Source organism: Melanerpes formicivorus, unplaced genomic scaffold (assembly GCF_026170545.1).
Source record: "Melanerpes formicivorus ecotype bairdi unplaced genomic scaffold, bMelFor1.0.p_v2 SCAF_498, whole genome shotgun sequence".
NCBI classification, from domain to species: Eukaryota; Metazoa; Chordata; class Aves; order Piciformes; family Picidae; genus Melanerpes; species Melanerpes formicivorus.
The window spans coordinates 96,041-114,622 of record NW_027142850.1 but is presented as its reverse complement, the minus strand read 5'-3'; the positions used below and the strand labels follow the sequence as shown (position 1 = coordinate 114,622).

The following is an 18,582-nucleotide window of genomic DNA, read 5'->3' as shown; positions in this document are numbered from 1 at the left end:
CCCATTGGCTCTCTTGGCCACCAGGGCACATTGCTGTCCCATGCAGAACTTGTGCACTAAGACTCCACGGAGCTGCTCTCCAGCAGGGCAGCTCCTAACCTGTCCTGGTGCCTGCTGTTACTCCTCCCCAGATGCAGGACCCTGCCCTTGTCCTTGTTGAACTCCAGGAGGGTTGCCTGCAGCCAGCCCTCAGCTCTTCCAGAGCCCACTGGATGACAGCACAGCCTGAGGGGTGTCAGCCACCCCCAGCCCCTAGTTCTGACTGCAGCAACTCCTAAGAGTTCCAAATGATTTGTGAAACCCAGGTGGTTAACCCCTGAGCAATAAATGATTTGGCATTCTGAAGGGCTCACAAGAACCTTGACTTGGTTTTCCCTTTCCCTGAGGACTCTGAGTTGGATCTTGCCCTGTCTGCAAGCACAGGTAGCATGAAGGCTGATGTGAGAAACTCACCTTGTGTGGCTGGCAGTTGGAGAGGTTCTCAAAGGGCTTGGTGCAAGGCACAAGGTGAAATGGTTTGGAACAGGGGAGCAAAAGGAGTTAAGAGAATATTTCATTGCCTGAGCTCCTCACAGGAAGCAGGAGCAGCACCCAGGCTCCCACAGGCAGCACATCCTTGAAGAGGTTGAAACAGGACCTGGGAGTGCTGGTGGGCAACAAGCTCTGCATGGGACAGCAGTGTGCCCTGGGGGCCAAGAAGGCCAAGGGGGTCCTGGGGGGCATTCAGAGGAGTGTGGCCAGCAGAGCCAGGGAGGTTCTCCTCCCCCTCTGCTCTGCCCTGCTGAGACCTCCCCTGGAATATTGCATCCAGCTCTGGGCTCCCCAGCTCAGGAGGGACAGGGATCTGCTGGAGAGAGTCCAAGGGAGGCTCCAAGGATGCCGAAGGGACTGCAGCACTGCCTGGGGAGGAGAGGCTGAGAGCCCTGGGGCTGTTCAGTCTGGAGAGGAGAAGGCTGAGGGGGATCTGATCAATGCCTCTCAATAGCTGAGGGCTGGGGGTCAGGAGGGAGGGGACAGGGACAGGGACAGCTTCTGCTCACTGTGCCCTGGGATAGGCCAAGGGGCAGTGGATGGAAACTGCAGCACAGGAGGCTCCACCTCAACAGGAGGAAGAACTTCTTGACTGTGAGGGTCCCAGAGGCCTGGAGCAGGCTGCCCAGAGAGGTTGTGGAGTCTCCTTCCCTGGAGCCTTTCCAGCCCGGTCTGGATGTGTTCCTGGGTGACCTGAGCTGGATTCTCTGCTCCTGCTCTAGCTGGGGCTGGAAGATTCCTGCACAAGGCAGAAGCTATTGAAGAGGAGGATGCTGAGAGGACAGCTTCTTTCTCTCTAGAGCTAGCTGAAAGGAGGCCTCTTCTCCCCAGGAACTGATGACAGGACAAGAGGTCATGGGCTCAAGCTGTGCTAGGGAAGGCTTAGCTTGGATACTAGGAAGAATTTCTTACAGCTAGAGTGGTCAGGCAGTGGAAGAGGCTGCCCAGGGAGGTGGTGGAGTCCCCACGCCTGGAGGGGCTCAGGAAATGTGTGGCCATGGCTCTTGGGCACATGCTCTGTTGGTTATGGTTGGACTGCAGGATCTCAGAAGTCTTTTCCAGCCTTAATGGCTATATGAAAAGGGAGGCAGAGTGGTCTCAGTTCATGCCACAGCTGCAGACAAACACCAAGGTGAGGGAGTGGAGCTTGGGGAAGAAAGAAGAGAGCCCTTTGGTTCCACCTTCCCCCTGTGAAGCTGAGTGGGGCTGCCTGATCCACAGAGGCTAAGAACAAGAGCCCCAGAGCCCCTGCGATGATGGCAGAGAGGGGGGAGGCAGACTGGAGCCCGTCCCGGGAGGAAGGGCCTGGCCCAGGAGCCCCCCGAGGGAGCCCCAGCCCCAGGGTCCCCAAAGGGGAGGCAAGAAGTAGCCAGAAGAGGTCTGAAGAGCCAAAAAACCAAACGTTTAGTGATCACCACAAACGGGGGGGGGGGGGAACCGCGGCGCAGAGGGGAGGGGAGAGGGATGGGAACCGCGGAGTGGGGTAGGGGGAACCAGCCGCAAAAAGGGCTGGGGCGGGAGAGGGGAACGCGGCGCCGCGGAGGGGACGGGGACCGGGACCGGGCCGGAGGAAAGCAGAGATGCGGACGGGGAGGGGGAGCGGGACCGGGGGGCAGAGGCGCCGCGGACGGGACCGGGACGGGGAGCGGGGGAAAGCGGCGCCGCGGACAGGACCGGGTGTAAAAGTGCGGAAGCGGGAACGGACACAAAGCAAGGGACGAAGAAGAGCTCCCACACCAAGGGAGAAGGTGGAAGCAGTGCTGGGAGCTTGGGCTGGGCTCCTGGCTGCTGAAGTCTTCACCGTAAGAGCTTCACTGGCTGGGGGCTGGAAGCAGGGAGGCTGCTGCCAAGCGCTGGGAGCACTTTGGGGCTCCTCTTCCTGCACTGCCTGCGCAGAGGGCCTGAAGGATGCTCTGGGGCTGCAGAGAGGAGAGGGGCATGAGGACAGCACTGGGGCACAAGCAGCAAATGCAGCTCCCCTCCTGAGGCACATCCAGGCCCTGGCAGCTCCCTGTTGTCTTGCACTCCCCCCAGCTGGGGCTGCAGCCATCCCCCCCAGCACCAACCATCCCCATGCCAGGGCTTTGCCTTGCAGCTGGCACGGGGCTGGCACAGCAGCAGGCTGCAGCCATCCCCCCCAGCACCAACCATCCCCATGCCAGGGCTTTGCCTTGCAGCTGGCACGGGGCTGGCACAGCAGCAGGCTGCAGCCATCCCCCCCAGCACCAACCATCCCCATGCCAGGGCTTTGCCTTGCAGCTGGCACGGGGCTGGCACAGCAGCAGGCACGGGGCTGGCACAGCAGCTGGCACGGGGCTGGCACAGCAGCTGGCACGGGGCTGGCACAGCAGCAGGCACTCCCTCCCTCCCCCAGGCCCCGCCCCCCGCAGCCGTCCCCATCCCTATCCCTCGTCGCTGCCGGGGCCCCAGCGCCACTCACCGCCGCCTGCGCCACAGGGCTTCAAAAGCTGCCCCCTGCGCTCATTGGCCGGTGCCCGAACACAGCCTCCCATTGGCTCTCGAACGCCGACAGCCCCGCCCCCTCCCGCCCGCGCAGAGCACCATGGGAGCCGTAGGCCGCCGGGGCCCGGCCGCCATCTTTGCTCTCAGCCCCAGCCCTGCCCTGGCAGCTTCTCCTCCCAGCTCCCTGCCGGCAGCTCCGGCCCCGACCAGCCCCCGCGGCCAGCCCAGCGCCGCCTGCCCCTCAGCAGCGCTGAGAAGCCAGCACCGGGCACCCACCAGGGCCCGCACGGGGCACCCCCAGGGCTGCCCACGCATCCCCCAGGGCTCTGCGCTCTCAGCCGGGGCTGGAGGCACTCTGGGGCTGCTCCTGCTGCGCTGCTGCTCAGAGGGCCTGAAGGATGCTCTGGGGCTGCAGAGAGAGGAGAGAAGGGCAGCAGGCAGCTCTGGGGCACACCCAGGCCCTGGCAGCTCCCTGCTCTCCTGCCCTCCCCCCAGCTGGGGCTGCAGCCACCCCCAGCACCAACCATCCCCATGGCAGGGCTCTGCTCCAGCTGGCACAGGGCTGGCACAGCAGCAGGCTGCAGCCTGCCCCGGGGCAGGGCTCACTCCTGGCAGAGTGGCTCCCAGGGCAGCCTCACCTGGGGGGCAGAGGCCTTGGCAGCTCGGTGCCTGCTGTGCAGCTGGGGGATGCGGCTCCGCTGCCCACCCCCGGGGGGGCAAAGGGCTCTGAGGAGGGCAAAGAGGCCATTGGCACCCAGGCAGGCTCGGGGCAGAGGCCTCCCTGCAGCCCAGAGGCCACAGGCAAGGTGCAGCTGCAGCCATGGGGCTGGCCCCACAGTGGGGAGCACAGGCAGCTGCTGGCAGCTCTCTCACCTCTCAGCTGCCTTCTGCTTCAGGGCAGAGGCTCTGCAGCCCACAGGCAGCCTGGGCACAGAGGGTGTCCGTGGGGCACAGGCCAGCGTGCAGGGCCTGCAGCCAGGGCAGGGATGGTTAGTGCCAGGGGGGATCCTGACTGCCCCTGGCACGGGGCTGGGCCCTGCCCTGTCCCCATGTCCAGCTCTCCTCACTCTGAGCTATTTGCAGAGCCCCAGAAGCAAGGAGGTCTCCCTGGGGGTGTCCTGCACCAGCAGGGCCAGGTGGGGCTCAGCCTCTGCACAGCCACAGGGCTCCAGAAGAGCCAGAGCCTCTTTGCTGCACCAGCCAAAAGCCACCCCCAAATCCCCAAATCCCCCAAGGGCACAGCCCTGACCCCCAGTGCCAGGAGAGCAGATGCCCAACCTGCTGCCAGCCAGCACTCCTGAAGCAATCTGGAGGATGCTCCAGGGCCAAAGGGAGGAGCAGGAGCAGGAAAAGCTTCCCTTGGAATGCTCTCTGCCCTGTGCAGCCGTGCCCAGGTGAGCTCAGCCTGTGCCTGCTGGCCAAGTGCCTCCTGCCCACCCTCTGCCCTCCACAGAGCTGCAGCCATCCACACAGGGGTCACCCAGCCATGGAGGGCAGGATCCCCAAAGCCACAGGGAAGGCCCCAGGGCAGCACTCACTTGGGCACCGAGAGGGCATCCTGCTTGTGCTGCCAGCCTGGGGGCTCCAGGCCCCTGCAGCCCAAGGGCTCAGGGCTGCTGCCTGAGGCTGGCAGCCTGCAGACCTGGTAGGTGACATTGAGGTCATGGCTCCTGGCAGCAGCTGCAGCCCTGGGGCAGAGAGAGACAGAGCCAAGGAGCAGTGAGGGGCTGAACCTCAGCCACTGGCACCCAAGAGAGGCTCAGCACCACCAGCAGCACCTCTGAGCCCCCTCCTCAGCTGGGGCACAGCCTGGGGGGAGCTCTGGGCCAGGCAAGCTTTGAGGCTGAGGGATCCCCAGGCTGGGACTGCAGAAGCTGGGCTGGGAGGTCACCTGTGGGCTGCAGGGCACCCAACAGCAGCCCCAGAGCTGTGCTGGGCCTCAGGCACACAGCACAGGCAGCCTCCCTCGGGAGACCTTCCCCAAGAGCTTCCTTCTGCCAGGAGATTGGGGCAGAGACAGCAGCAGGTGGTGCCAGGGCAGCCCTGCCAGGGCAGCACCTCGGGGAGCAGAGGCAGCAGCAGAGCCCTGGGGGAGGCAGCTCCAGGCCTGGCAAGAGGCACTGAAGGCTCTCAGCTGCTGTGCCTGGAAACCTTCCCTGCTGACCCTTCCAGGGGAGCTTCTCCCCTGGGACTGGCTCTCTAGGAGCCAAATCCCACCTCAGAGGGCAGGCACTGCTCTGTAAGCCAAGGCCTGGGCCCTCCCCCACCTCCAGCACCCTCAGGGGGCTGCACACCACAGGAAGGTTGAAACTCTCTGAGCAGCCAGGAGCAAGTGGCACAGGGAGGGGGCACAAGGACACTCACCCCTCTGGCTGGCTGGCAGTCAAGCCCTGCAGGAGGAGGGCTGCTTCCTTTGCTTCCTGCTGCACATCTGCCTGCTGGATGGCTGGGGCAGACCTTTCCTCTGCAGCCTGCAGCAAGCCCCCAGAGCAGCATCAGGCCAGAGCTGAGCTGAGCCTGGGCCCCCAGCTGCCCCTTCCCTGCCAGGCTCAGAGCTTTCTCCAGCACTCCACAGCCCAGCACCTGCTGAGCCCAGACCTCCCAGAGCAGCTCAGCTCCCAGCTTGCCCAGTGCAGCCCAGCAAGGTACCTGAGCTGCCTGCTGGGTCCCACTCACCAGGCCAAGCCCTCCTCTCACCTCCTCCAAGGCCAGCTGCGAGGGAGCAGGACACCCAGCTGCCAGCTGCTGCTGCTGCTCTCCAGCCCTCTCCCCACCAGTCAGGTCCAGGCACACCTTGGGCACAGCCTCCTCCAACCTGCAGGAGTCACAGCAGCAGCCCCTGAGCCAGGGAAGAGCCTCTGGGGAAGCCATCCCTGGGCCTACCAAGGTTTGGGAGGGAGCCCAAGGAAGCTTTGGCCTTTGTCCCCCAGCTCTGGGGGCTGCCAGGCTCCTCACTCCAGCTGGGCAGTGGAGAGGCTGTGGCACAGCAGCAGAGCAGCTCAGCTGCGTCCTGGCAGCCACTTGGGCTGCAGCCAGCAGCCAAACTCTGCAAGCTCCTGGCCATGGGGGACCCCAAGGTGCCAGCCCAGGCTCCATCCCTCCTGCCCAGCAGCCTCACCTGGGCAGCTCCAAGGGGCTGGAGCCGAGGGCAGGCAGCAGCACTGGCGCCTGGCTCTGTGCCCCCCGGGCAGCATCCTCCTAGGCACGGAGCTTGGCCTGCAGCTCTGCCACCTGTGAGCAAGGGGCAGCCCTGGCTCAGAGCATGCCCTGAGCCCCAGCAGCTCAGCAGGCTGGGTGCCAGGCAAAGCAGAGCTGCAGACAGAGCCCAGCCCTGCCCCCGGCAGCTCACCTCCGCTCTCAGCTGCGCACACAGCACAGCGTACGGACAGACGTGGGAGTCCGGGCTGAGCAGGTTGCTCTTGAGCTGCAGGGAGGGAGGAGCGGAGCTGAGAGCAGCCCCGGGACAGCTCCTTCCCCTCTGCTGAGGCGGCAGCGGGGCAGCTGCTCAGCCTGCCCTGGGCTGGTGGGGCCCGGGCGGCTGCAGCCGACTCTGAGAGGGGCTCCAGAGGCAGCCCGGCTGCAGCAGGGAGGCGGCAGGGAGGCAGCAGCCTGCCCCAGGCTCCTTCCCGGGCAGCCCCAGCAGCTGCCGGCCGCGGGGCGAGGTGCTCACCGAGACCTGGATCTCCTTGGCCCTGCTGGCACACCTGAGGGTGTTGAGGGTGTCCTGGCAGCAGAGCGGCGAGGGGCTGAGGGCAGCCAGCATCAGGGTGCGGCCGATGGAGCCCTTCAGCAGCCGCCTCAGCTTGCTGTCCCGCTACGGGACGTGGCTCTGCTTGCCCTGCCCGGCACAGCGAGGCTCCGCTCAGGGGCTGGCCCTCGGCTCCCAGCCCTGGCCACGCTCAGCCCACGGCAGCTCTGCCCTGGGGACGGCGCTCAGGGCCCCTCGGCGGCAGCCTTCCCTCGGCCCCAGCCAGCGCCTGGCTGACGCTGAGCAGGGCCAGCAGCGAGCGGTTGATGCTGGCTCCCTCCCGCAGCCGCTCGCCCCTGCTCTTGGCCACCGCGGCTCGCTCCGAGCCGGCCAGGTCGCCCAAGCTCATCTCGGCCACCGGCAGAGCCCCAGCGAGGCCCCCGGCGCGGTCCTGCTGCTTCACCTGTACCTGGCAGGGCACAGGCAGGGCAGGCTGCGGCTCCGCAGGGCGCTCGGGCTCGCCGCTCGCAGCCGCGGCAGCAGCCCTGGCACGCCGGCCCTGGCACAGCATCGCCGCCTGCCCCCCTCCGGGCAGCGGTGCCAGGGGCTGCCCCAAGCACCACCCCTCACCTGCAGCACGGCGTGGGAGCGGGAGGAGGAGGCGTTGGCATCGGTGGGATGCTGCGTGCGGTTCCTGCTGCCCCCGAGCAGCATCTGCAGGAGCTGCTCTGCCGAGCTGGGCTGGCGGGGAGCAGGCAGAGGGCAGGGATCGGCGCAGCCCCGGCACGGGCACCGAGCGGCCACAGGCACACAGGCTGAGGCCTCCTGCGCCCCTGCAGGGCTCCTCTGGCCTCGGGCTCAGCGCTGCTGCCAGCCAGCACCCAGCCGGCTGGCACTCCCGGGTCCCCACAGCCCCTGCCTCGGGTCCCCACAGCCCTCCCCTCCCCCCTCCAGGTCCCCCAGTGCCCGCTGGCACCCCTGGGGCAGGCGCAGCGCTGCCCACACCTTGTGCCTGCTTCCACCCCCACCTGCTGGATGGAGAGACCCTGAACCACAGCTCCTCTCTCAGGATCCTCTCGGATGGGCAGAGGGCCCTTGGGCTCCAGCAGGTCACGGATCTGCTCGTTGTAGACCTGCAGCAGGCAGCTCCAGCTCAGGCTGAGGCTTGGGGCCCCAAAGGGCAGCAGGCAGAGCAGCTCTGGACCCCAGGGCCTGCTGCCCACCCAACAGCACCTCTGGCACCTGGACCCAGCAGGAGCAGCTGAAGGTGCCCTAAGGCAGGGGACAGCTCAGGAGGCTTCACCAGTCAGGCACTGAGCCATTGCTCCTCCAAAGCCCTTGCAGCCAGGAAGCCCTCATTGCCCTGTGCCCTGTGGCCCCCAGCTCCAGAGGGAGCAGACCAGCAGCACCAGCTCAGCAGCCTGGGTAGGGGCAGCCTGCTTCCAGTCTGGGGCTGTCCTGGCCACTGGGCACAGCTGGCAGCACAGGGGTAGCCCTGGCACTACAAGCCCAGACCTTGGAGATGGTGGCCTGGCAGCAGGAGGGGCACAGCTGGGCACAGCCTACCTCCAGGTAGGAGACCAGGACCTGGTAGCTTTTCTGCTCCTTCCTAGCCTCCAGCCTCCTGTACAGCTCCTCCATGGTGAGGTAGATGATGCCAGGGCTCTTCTCTGAGCCCAGCATGGGGTAGGTTTTCCCTGCTCCTGTTGCTCCGTAGGCAAACGCTGGGAGGAGAAAGGGAGGAGCCCTGAGAGCAGCCTTCCTCAACAGCAGCACTGGGGGGATGCTGCCAGCTCTGCCTCAGCTGGAAATGCCCCTGGGGACACAGCCCCAAACCCAGCTCCTGCTATGGGGCACTGCTGCCTCCCACTCACATCCTGTCCAGCAGGACCCCCAGGGCCCTCTGCACCAGCCTGCTCCCCAGCCTGCACAGGGCTCCCAGCTGATGCCAGCCCACAGGCAGGACTCCACACTCATCTGGGCTTGTCTCTGCTCTCTTCTTGCTGGCCTGGGCCCTGCCTGCCCCCACAGCCCTCAGGTGACATCTCCAGGTCAGCACTGGCCCTGTCAGGTTGCTCTGGGAGGGGATTGTGACAGATGCAGGTGGGGCTCACAGAATAAGCTCTCTTCACTTCTTCTGGCATTTTGAGGCCCTGGAACTGTCTTGCTAGAGGTCTACACATGTCACCCAGGGGAAAATGTGCCTTCCTCTGCTTATGCAGCAGAGCAGCTGCTTTGGCACCATTCTGTCACTAGGCCAGTCTATAGCTGGATCTCGGGTTTAAGCCCCACTGCACCTAAAAGAAGGAGTTTGCTCAGATGTGGCTGTTACAGTGTGCTCCAAACCCTCCTTCCCCCATCTCCACCAGTGGAGGTCTGAATGGGGAAAGGCAAAGGCAGGAAATTGCCTTCCCCTGGGACAGGTCAAGGCTGCTGGAGGGGGAAGTGCGCTTGGGGTTGGCACTATGATTAGCAGGGTGCTTGGCACCCAGTGTGCCTTGGCCTGGGACACATTGTCTCTGAACAGCTTAAGCAGGGTGAGCAGCAAGCTGTGGGGGCTCTCTTGCTCTTGCCTTCCTCTTGCTCACTCCCATGTTCTGCTTTCCTCTTGGCCTCGCTGCCTTGGCGGCAGCACTGCAGACACCAGCCCTGGGTCCTGGCTTCTCCCTGGCCCTGCCTGCCCTGGGGCCCTGCTCCCTGGCTGCCTGCCGGCAAGCTGCGGCTGCCTCGCACCCTTCCGACAGGGCTGCCGCAGGAGTTTGGCCTCGTGGCAGCCGTGCCTGAGGACACTTTGGTTCTGGCAGGGCCTTTCCCTTTGGGCTGTGCCACACGATCCGCAAATCAGATTACAAAGCGGCAGCTCTGGAGCCTGCTGCCGGCCAGAGACCTAGGGAGCATCTCCCAGTTCCTGCTCCATCCCCGGGAGCACAACCGGCGCTCTCCTTGGCTCTCCCTGAGCTCCTGCCTGGCCTCTGGTTTGATCAGTGGGGTGAAGCTGTTTCGTGGTTTAGCCTTTGCCATTTTCTGAATGCTCTACACTGCACTCAAGCTGCCCAGGAGCACCCTGGGGGAATTTGCAAGCAAACAGAACCTGTCCACAATCTGATAAGTGTAACACCTAATCTTGGGGGGGGGAATAAAGAGAAGTCTCTTGTTGTAATTCCTGCCTGGTTAGCTTAACCCAAATCAAATCAGTGCCTTAAAAGCCAGCAGACAGAAGCAAACTTCTGGGAGTGGTTCCTGCTTTTGTTTAGGCACATGCAAGTCATTTGTCTGCAACAAAACCCCAACTCCTCTGCAGAGCAGGGAACAGCAGAGTGCAAACAAAACCCCACTGCTGAGTCAGAAATGAATTCAACTGCAGATCTAGGCAGAGGGACACAGCCTGGCAAGGGCAGAGGGTGCTGTGGATTGTGCTTCCTTAACAGACCCATGGTGGCATTTTTATCACCCAGAAGCTGGATTTCCCTGCTGGTTTTCCAGCTGCTGCCTTGAATGGACTTCAGGAGGTGTTCAGGAACACACCTGGATTCTCCTCCTAGCTTTGATACTGCCCTGGAGAACAGCTTGTGCTTACTTTGAAGGAGAGCTGTACCTGGGAATGCAAGTCTGGCAGGATCTTTGACAGCCAAAGGCTTGTTCCCCTCCAGTCAGATGTAAACTCTGAGCATCAAATGTGACAATGATCTTTGCTCCTTCTTCCCTGTGGTTGAAATTCCCCCCCAACATTACCTTTGCCAGCCCAGCCCAGCTGGAAGCAAAGGAAAGCTGTATGTATAGGCAAAGGGAAATCTGCAATGGGGTGCAAGGAATATGTACAAACTCTCCAGGAGTTACAGTGTTGAGATCTATTCACAACTGCAAACCAGCACAAGAACCCCACTGGTCAAGGAGCAGGGGAAGCTACTAGCTGGGGTCTGCAGCAGCCCTCCTCAGCCAGGGAGGGATCCCCTGGGCCCCCGGGAATGGAGGGGAAGAGAGGAGGAGGGGAGGAGAGGAGCTGCTGCGAGGCCACCTTCAGATCCCTCCTGGTGCCACTGCCCTCAGCACCTGCCAGGGCCAGGGGCTGGAGCAGGACAGGGCCAGGCCCCCCCCGGCTGCGCCGCGGTGCCAGCACACAATGGGCATCGCCGAGCCCGACGGCCACGCCCTGACAAGTCCCGCCCCCCCTTGGCACTGCAACCAATCAGCAGCGCCGCTCCGCCTCAGCCTGTTGCCTGGACACCGAGCGCGAGGGACACGAGGAGGAGGAGGAGGAGGAGAAGGAGGAGGAGGAGGAGGAGGAGGAGGAGGAGGAAGGAGTTCAGTGGCCAGGGACAGCTGAGTCGAGGCCAGCGAGCGTGGCGCCATGGTGCACAGCATGCGGAGGCTGAAGGAGCTGGAGGAGGGGCTGGCGCCGGCAGCCAAGAGGCGCCGGCTGGGGCTGGGTGAGGAAGGGGCTCCGGGCTGGCCGCCGGCTGCCTCGCCCAAGGAGCTGTGGCAGCAGGAGGCAGAGTCTGAGCGTGCCGGTCGTGGCAAGGGGGATCAGCCCGGGGGGAAGCAGCTGGAGCTCTGGGTCGAGGCTGGCAGCCACGGCGGCAGCCCCAAGGAGGAGCTGACCAGCAAGCAGGGTAGGTAGAGAGGGCCGAGGGGGCCGCTGGTGCTCCTCAGCCCTGTGGCTCAGCGCCCCTCTCCCTGCAGGCGGTGAGCGAGCCCCAGCAGCAGGAGGGGACGGGGTCCCCGTGCCCCAGCAGCTGCCCTTCCCCGTGGGGCGCCTGTCCCTGCGGTGGGAGCGGCTCTGCGGGGTCGGCGCTGGGCTGCACAACCTGGGGCGCAGCTGCTTCCTCAACGCCACGCTGCAGTGCCTGAGCCACACGGCGCCGCTCGCCAACTACCTGCTCTCCGAGGAGCACGGCCGCAGCTGTGAGTGGGGAGCCTGGGCCGGGCGGCTGGCGGTGCCAGGCTGGCAGTGCCAGGGTGCCCGTGGGGAGCGGGAGCTGCCTGCCTGTCCTGCGCTCGGCACCTCTGCAGGTGGCCCTGGCAGGGGCTGCGAGTGTTGGGCTGTGCCCTCTCTGTCCCTGCTGCCCCTGTCTCCACCAGAGGCTCTTCCTGTCTTCTCCTGGCCCTAGCGGTGCTCCCCAGCTCTGCAGCCTGGCACCGGCGAGGTGCTGCCTCTGCTGGCTGCAGCCAGGGCAGGGCAGGAGGCTGCCTGCGGGCAGCAGCTGCTGTGGGAGGCTCGGAGCTGGGAGCAGGGGGAGCTCTCAGGGCTCACAGCCCTGTCTGTAGGGCTCTGCTGGGACCTGCCCCTCAGGGCCAACCTGTGCCCTCCTTCGGAGAGTGCCTGTGGCTGTTTCCATCCCCATGGACGCTCTCTCCTCTGGGGGGGGGGGGGGGGGCTGTTGCAGTGGTACTGTGAGTGGGATGGCATCAGCCAGGGTGAGGTCTGCTGGCCCCTGTGTACCCAGGATGCCCAAGAGCTGTGCTGCAGCACAGAGCTCCTAGGGACCACTGAGCGTGGCTGAGCTCTGTTGGAAGAGAGATCCCTGCAGCCTCTGTCCTGCCTCCATCTCTCCTGGCTTTGTCCTTGACGTCCTGTCCTCTGCTCTGCTGCTCCAGGTCGCCAAGAAGGCTTCTGCATGCTGTGCCTGATGCAGGACCACGTGGGGCAGGCGTTTGCCAGCAGTGGGCAGGCCATAAAGCCGGTGTCCTTCATCCGGAACCTCAAGAGTAAGGGAGGCTGCCCTGCCCTGCCCTGCCCTGCCCTGCCCTGCCTTGCCCTGCCTTGCCCTGCCCTGCCCTGCCCTGCCTTGCCCTGCCCTGCCCTGCCCTGCCCTGCCCTGCCCTGCCCTGCCTTGCCCTGCCCTGCCCTGCACTGCCCTGCCCTGCCCTGCCCTGCCCTGCCCTGCCCTGCCTTGCCCTGCCCTGCCCTGCCCTGCCTTGCCCTGCCCTGCCCTGCATTGCCCTGCCCTGCATTGCTCTTCCCTTCCCTGCCCTTCCCTGCCCTGCCCTGCCTTGCCCTGCCCTGCCCTGCCCTGCCTTGCCCTGCCCTGCCCTGCCCTGCCCTGCCCTGCCCTGCCCTGCCCTGCCTTGCCCTGCCCTGCCCTGCCCTGCCTTGCCCTGCCCTGCCCTGCCTTGCCCTGCCCTGCCCTGCCCTGCCTTGCCCTGCCCTGCCCTGCCCTGCCCTGCCTTGCCCTGCCCTGCCCTGCCTTGCCCTGCCCTGCCCTGCATTGCCCTGCCCTGCATTGCTCTTCCCTTCCCTGCCCTTCCCTGCCCTGCCCTGCCTTGCCCTGCCTTGCCCTGCCCTGCCCTGCCCTGCATTGCCCTGCCCTGCATTGCTCTTCCCTGCCCTGCCCTGCCCTGCCTTGCCCTGCCCTGCCGTGCACTGCCCTGCCCTGCCTTGCCCTACCCTGCCCTGCCCTGCACTGCCCTGCCCTGCTTTGCCCTGCCCTGCCCTGCCCTGCATTGCTCTTCCCTGCCCTGCCCTGCCCTGCCCTGCCCTGCCCTGCCCTGCATTGCTCTTCCCTGCCCTGCCCTGCCCTGCCTTGCCCTGCCCTGCCCTGCACTGCCCTGCCTTGCCCTGCCCTGCCCTGCACTGCCCTGCCCTGCCCTGCCCTGCCCTGCCCTGCCCTGCCCTGCCCTGCCCTGCCCTGCCCTGCCCTGCAGGGGAGCAGGGACTGATGCTGGAGCAGAAGCTGTGGGCTGGGAGCAGCTCTTGGCAGACAGCTCTCCTGAGGTGACTCAGGGAGCCTGCCAGGGGCTGGGGGCTCCGTGGGCTGCGGGGGGCTCCTCCCGTGGCCGTGAGTCTGACAGCAGGTTTGGGCTGCGGGGGAGCAGGGAGGGAGGGAGGAGCTGCATCTGTTGCAGCAGATGCTGAGGCTGGCTGCTGCCCCTCCTGCAGACATTGCCCAGCACCTCTGCTTGCGGCAGCAGCAGGATGCCCACGAGTTCCTGCGCTACAGCATCGACGCCATGCAGCAGGCCTGCAGGAACGGCTGTGCCCAGTATGTGTGGCCCTCCTGCCCTGTGCCCTCACCAGTGCCCCGTGCCCGTGGGAGGGCTGACCCTGTGCCCCAGGCTGAACTGCCAGAGGGAGGCACTGAGTGCAGGGGCCGCACTGGATGGCCCAGCTCTCTGCCCCTCTGTGCCACAGTCCCCCTTCTCCCGGCTCCTCTGCCCCAGCCTAGCTGTGGCCCTCTCCCCCGCTCCTGAGGCTGCTGTGGGTCTGGATCCTGTGCCAGCTGCCCGGGAACCCGGGGTGCAGCTGGCTCAGGTGCAGCTCTGTGGCTGTGGGTGAGCAGCTTTCCTCTGGGCCCTGCGCTGCCTCAGTCTGCAGCGCACAGCTCTGAGCCGCGGCCGGCAGCTTCTGCTCCTTCTGGAGGAAGGTGCCCCTGGGAGCCTGGTGCCAGCCCTGGAGCTGTGGCCCTGGGAGAGCAGCCTGGCAGAGGCTGCGACTTCCCTCTGCCTCTGGAGCTCTGCAGCCTGTGTGCTGGGCAGAGCGCAGCGGGGGGAGCTGTGCTGAGGACACGGGGAGGGGGCCCTCGGGCGTGGGGGAGGGGCGGTGTGAGCCCTGCTGCTCCTGTGCCTAGGTTGGATGGCCAGAGCCAGGCCCCGACGCTGGTTCAGCAGATCTTCGGCGGCTCCCTGCGGTCCCGTGGTGAGTGTTGGCTGCCAGCTCCTGGCCTGGGCCTCTCAGGGCTGCCCGGCAGGAGGAATCATTTGGGAGCACTGCTGAGCGTGTGCAGAAGATGCCCAGCTGCAGCTGCTGGGGTGGGTGCAGGGCCATGGCAGGCTGCGCTCAGTGCTCTTTCTCTGGCAGTGACGTGCTTGGAGTGCAAGAGCACCTCGGACAGCTACGAGCCTTGCCTGGACCTGGCGCTGGAGATCGGGGTAGGGCGGCAGGGTGGGGGCTGGGGAGGAGCTCTGCTCTCCTGGGGCTGTTCCTGCAGCTGCAGCATCGCTGCCCTCAGGGCTCCTGAGCCTGCCGGTGCCAAGGCACAGCCCAGGCAAGAGGGAAGCCGCTGCCTTGTTGAGCTGCCTGCTGTGTCTGGCAGGGCAGTGCCCGGTGCCTGGGCGTGAGGCTGCGTGGTGCTGGGGCCCCTGCAGCTGCCCCTCGTGGTGCTGGGCGCTGCCAGCTGGTGGGGCTGAGGGGTTTGCTGCAGCCTGTGGCCCTGTGCCCACGCTGGGTGTGCTCTCTCGGGGCCGTGGCGTGGACAGCCACTGGTGGCCTGAGCTCTGCTCTGTCCTTGCAGGAGGCCAGGAGCGTGGTGCAGGCGCTGGGGCAGTTTGTGCAGGCAGAGCTGCTGTGCGGGGAGAACGCCTACAAGTGTGGCAGGTGAGGCTGGGGGCTGCGGGCGGCCGGGGGGCGCTGTGCTGGGGCAAGCAGGTGTGCCCCCTGCTGGCTGCGGGAGGGCTCGACTGCCTGCTCCGCGGCTCAGCCCTGAGGGCCGTGGCCGTGGAAGCCTGCCGCGAAGGCTGCCTCCTGTGGTGAGGAGGAGCTGGGCCGGCAGCCGTGGCCGTGAGCAGGGGCCCTGGAGCAGCGGCTGCTGTCAGCAGGGTCGGTGCCAAGGGCTTTGCTGCCCGGCCAGGGCTGGCAGGCAGCTGGCTGGCGCAGCAGCTTGAAGAGCTGGAGCTCTGCCTGTGCAGGTGCCAGCAGGAGGTGTCGGCCAGCAAACGCTTCAGCATCCACCGAGCCCCCAACGTCCTCACGGTGGCACTGAAGCGCTTTGCCCCCTACGCCGCAGGGAAGATCACCAAGGTGAGCGCTTGGCAGCCCAGGGCTGAGGCTCTCTCCTGGCCCCAGGTGCTGCTGCCCAGAGCAGGCCGGGAGGTGCTGCTGTGGCCAGCGGGAGCTGTGCCGCGCTCCTGCAGCCCTTCCCCCGCTGTGCGCTGCAGGCGGAGTTCGGCTCCTCCTGCCGCCTTCCTCAGCACCCCCTCTGCACCAGGAGGCTGAGTGCCCTTCTCTGGAGAGGTGGCCCTGCTGGGAGAGCTGTGCTGCTCTTGCCCCAGCACAGAAGCCATGGCCTGTGCCGGCTGCTGAGCCCTCCTGTCTCTGCAGGAGGTGCGGTACCCCATGCTGCTGAACCTCCGCCCCTACATGTCTGTGCGGCGCAGGGACCCCGTCCTGTACAGCCTCTATGCGGTGCTGCTGCACTCTGGGCACAGCTGCCACGCAGGGCACTACTACTGCTACGTGAAGGTGAGCCCAGGAGCTGTGGTGCCACCCCCTCAGGGCTGGGGGGTGCTGGGGGGTCCCTGTAGGCCCAGCAAGGAGGGTGCTCAGCAGATGTGCGTGGTGGGGAGCACTGGCTGCGGGGTACAGGCTGTGCTGTGCCGCAGGAGGGGGGAAGGTTCAGCTCTGGCAGAGCCCCCTGGCCTGCCCTGGGCCTCCTCTGCCTCGTGGGGAGAGGAGCTGTGCCCACGGGCGCTGCTCCTGCTGCTCCTGCTGCCAGGAAGGTGCCTGGGCACAGCCCAGCCCTGCTCTCTCTTCTGCTGCTGCAGGCCAGCGATGGGCAGTGGTATCGAGCGGACGACGAGCGGGTCGGCTCCGCAGCCCCCCAAGAGGTCCTGCAGCAGCAGCAGGCCTACCTGCTGTTCTACCAGAGGTGAGTGTCTGCTGCCTGCTGGCCCCTCTGCCCCCTGCTCCCAGCACTTGGCACAGGGCTGGCACAGGGCTGGCTGTGGGCAGGAGCTTGGCCCGGGTACCCCAATGCCCTGTGCATGCCCTGGCTGGGAGGAGGGTGGCAGGGAGGGGCCCAGCCCCTTGTCACGGTTTCACTCTCCCTCAAGAGCACCTCATGCCCTCAGAGCTTTGGCTCCTCTTTCTCCTCTGCATCTCTGAGAGAGGCTCAGCCCCTGGCAGCTCATGCCAGCCCTTCTCTGCCTTCCCCAGGATCCCCAGCCTCAGGAAGAGCTGGCAGGGGCCCATTGCCAAGGCTGCCTCCAGCCTGCCCGGCCGCACTGGCAGCGTCCCAGAGGAGGTCAGGAAAGCTGCGAGCAGGGGGCTCCTGTCTTCAGCAGGGGTGGGCCAGGGGAGCCCTGGAGGCTGCTCTTGGCCAGTGCTCCTGGGTGCTGGGAGCTGCTGCCCCTCTCTCTGCTCTGCCAGGGCAGGGGGGCTGCAGCCTGGCAGGGAGGCAGGCGCAGGGCAGGAGGGTTTGCAGGAGGCGTCCTGCAGAGCCAAGGCCTGTGTGGGGCTGGGGAGGGCTGGGGAGGGCAGGGTCTGCGTGTCCTTGGCTCCTGGACTTGTCACTGAACTGCTCTCCCTGTCTAGAGAGCAGAGCTGCTGCCAGGGAAGCAGCTGCCTGGGCTGGAGGAGGTGGGAGGCCCTGTAGCCCACAGCGCCTTTGGGATGGGGTCGGAGCTGCTGAGCGGAACCAGCCTGCCAGAGCTGCCTGCTGAGTGCCCAGCAGCCAGGAGAGAGCTGTCAGCTGTGTGCCAGGATTATTGGGCACAGCTGCAGGGCCTGACACGCAGCAGCAAGTCCTACATCAGCAAGCTGACCGTCCTGGCCCAGCAGAAGGTGGCCTTTGCCAGCAGCATTGCCGCCCTGGTGGAGGCACAAGCGGCCAAGGTTTGGAAGTTCCCCTGCCTGCTGCTCCTAGCTGTGCTGCTGGGGGGAGCAGCTGGAGCCAGCGGGCTGGGGGGGGCTGGAGGGCGAGGAGGGCCTGGGGAGATGTCCTGCTGTGAGGCAGGAGAGGGGCAGAGCAGGGCAGCAGGGGGCCGAGGGCTGCTTTCCAGCCTGCCCAGAAGCCTGGGGGTTAAAAGCTGTCTGCAAGCCTGTCCCAGGGGCTGGTTTGGCCTGCACGAGCAAACCTCAGTGTTCCAACCCTGCTGAAGTGCTGGCTCTGAGGTGTCTGAGCCTGGCAATCCCTGGGTTTGCAATGCTTCAGAGGTGCTTTGGTTGTCTCAACTCCTCCCTCTCTTCTCACGATTCCAGGCTCCTCCAGCACAGAAGCTCCCTGCTCTCTACCTGCTGGACTCCATCATCAAGAACGTGGGAGGAGCATACCTGCAGGCTTTTGCCCCAAACCTGGTGGAAACCTTTCTCTCTGTCTTTGAGAAGGTCTCTGCACTTCAGAAGAGTTCTGTAGGCCAAAGCTGTGGCTGGGCAGTGAGTCCTGTGCCCAGGGGTGGCTTTGCTTGGGTGGTGAAGCACACCAAGTGCTTGGCTTTTCTGCATCTCTGTCCTGGCTCTGCACTGAGGGCCATGGTCCCTGCTGGTGGTTTGAAGCAATCAAGTGGGCCCTGAGCCTCCAAGGAGGTTGGATCTGTGTCTCCCAGATGGGTCTGAGGGTGCAGCTGAGCTGAAGCAGAGCTGGCTGAATTGGAAGTGCTAGCCCTGCTCTGGCATCTGGTGGGGCAAAGTCCTGCAGGGGCTGGAGAGCTGAGCACAAGCCCCTGGGCTCATTGCTTGCCTCAGAGGCTGTTGCCTGACTCCCTTGGCATGGGAGTGTGAGCTGCACTGCTGAGAGCTGCTGCACACCAGGCCAGTGTGTTGAGATGCCAAGTGCTGAGAGCAACAGGACAGCCATGCAGCCTTCCTTCTGGCAGCAAAGCTGCAGGCTGTGTGTGGCAGGAGCTGAGGGAGCCCTGGGGTGGTTTTGTTGCTGCAGGGGGACACAGAGACTCGCAAGAGTTTATTCCTCTTGCGCTCGACGTGGGACAGGGTTTTCCCCCTGGAGAAGCTGCATGCCCTGGATGTCAGAGTCAAGTCACTAGATCCTGCTTGGCCAGTGACACCTCTGCCTGCAGCTGGGAGTGCTGCTGGCAGCCCTGTGAGCCCTCAGCCTGCAGCTCCCTCGGTCAGTGTGTGTGCCTGCTGTACGGACAGAGGGTCCCAGAGCAGCCATCCTTGTCTGTAGGCTGCTGGGTGAGAGTGCAGTGCCTCAGGAGTGCAGGGCCTGGGCTGTGGAGGCAGGGCAGAG

At 65.6% G+C, this 18,582-nt stretch overlaps 1 protein-coding gene across 1 annotated transcript; it reads left to right on the top strand.

Annotated features, from left to right (window-relative positions):
- The first annotated feature begins 11,030 nt into the window (after positions 1–11,030).
- On the top strand, positions 11,031–18,519 carry LOC137460057 (ubiquitin carboxyl-terminal hydrolase 36-like). Its single transcript, XM_068170654.1, has 14 exons — positions 11,031–11,292; positions 11,363–11,584; positions 12,278–12,388; positions 13,560–13,662; positions 14,248–14,315; positions 14,478–14,548; positions 14,911–14,993; positions 15,305–15,416; positions 15,717–15,857; positions 16,160–16,263; positions 16,551–16,638; positions 16,929–17,228; positions 17,595–17,720; positions 18,271–18,519. Exons 1-14 carry the CDS (start codon positions 11,031–11,033, stop codon positions 18,517–18,519), a joined length of 2,040 nt encoding a protein of 679 aa, XP_068026755.1.
- The last annotated feature ends 63 nt before the right edge of the window (positions 18,520–18,582 follow it).

Excerpts from the sequence above, each read along its gene's own strand:
- LOC137460057 (XM_068170654.1), top strand. The coding sequence starts at position 11,031 with ATGGTGCACAGCATGCGGAGGCTGAAGGAGCTGGAGGAGGGGCTGGCG. Across the intron at positions 15,858-16,159 it reads ACTACTACTGCTACGTGAAG|GCCAGCGATGGGCAGTGGTA; the intron begins GTGAGCCCAGGA and ends CTGCTGCTGCAG. Across the intron at positions 16,639-16,928 it reads CTGGCAGCGTCCCAGAGGAG|AGAGCAGAGCTGCTGCCAGG; the intron begins GTCAGGAAAGCT and ends CTCCCTGTCTAG.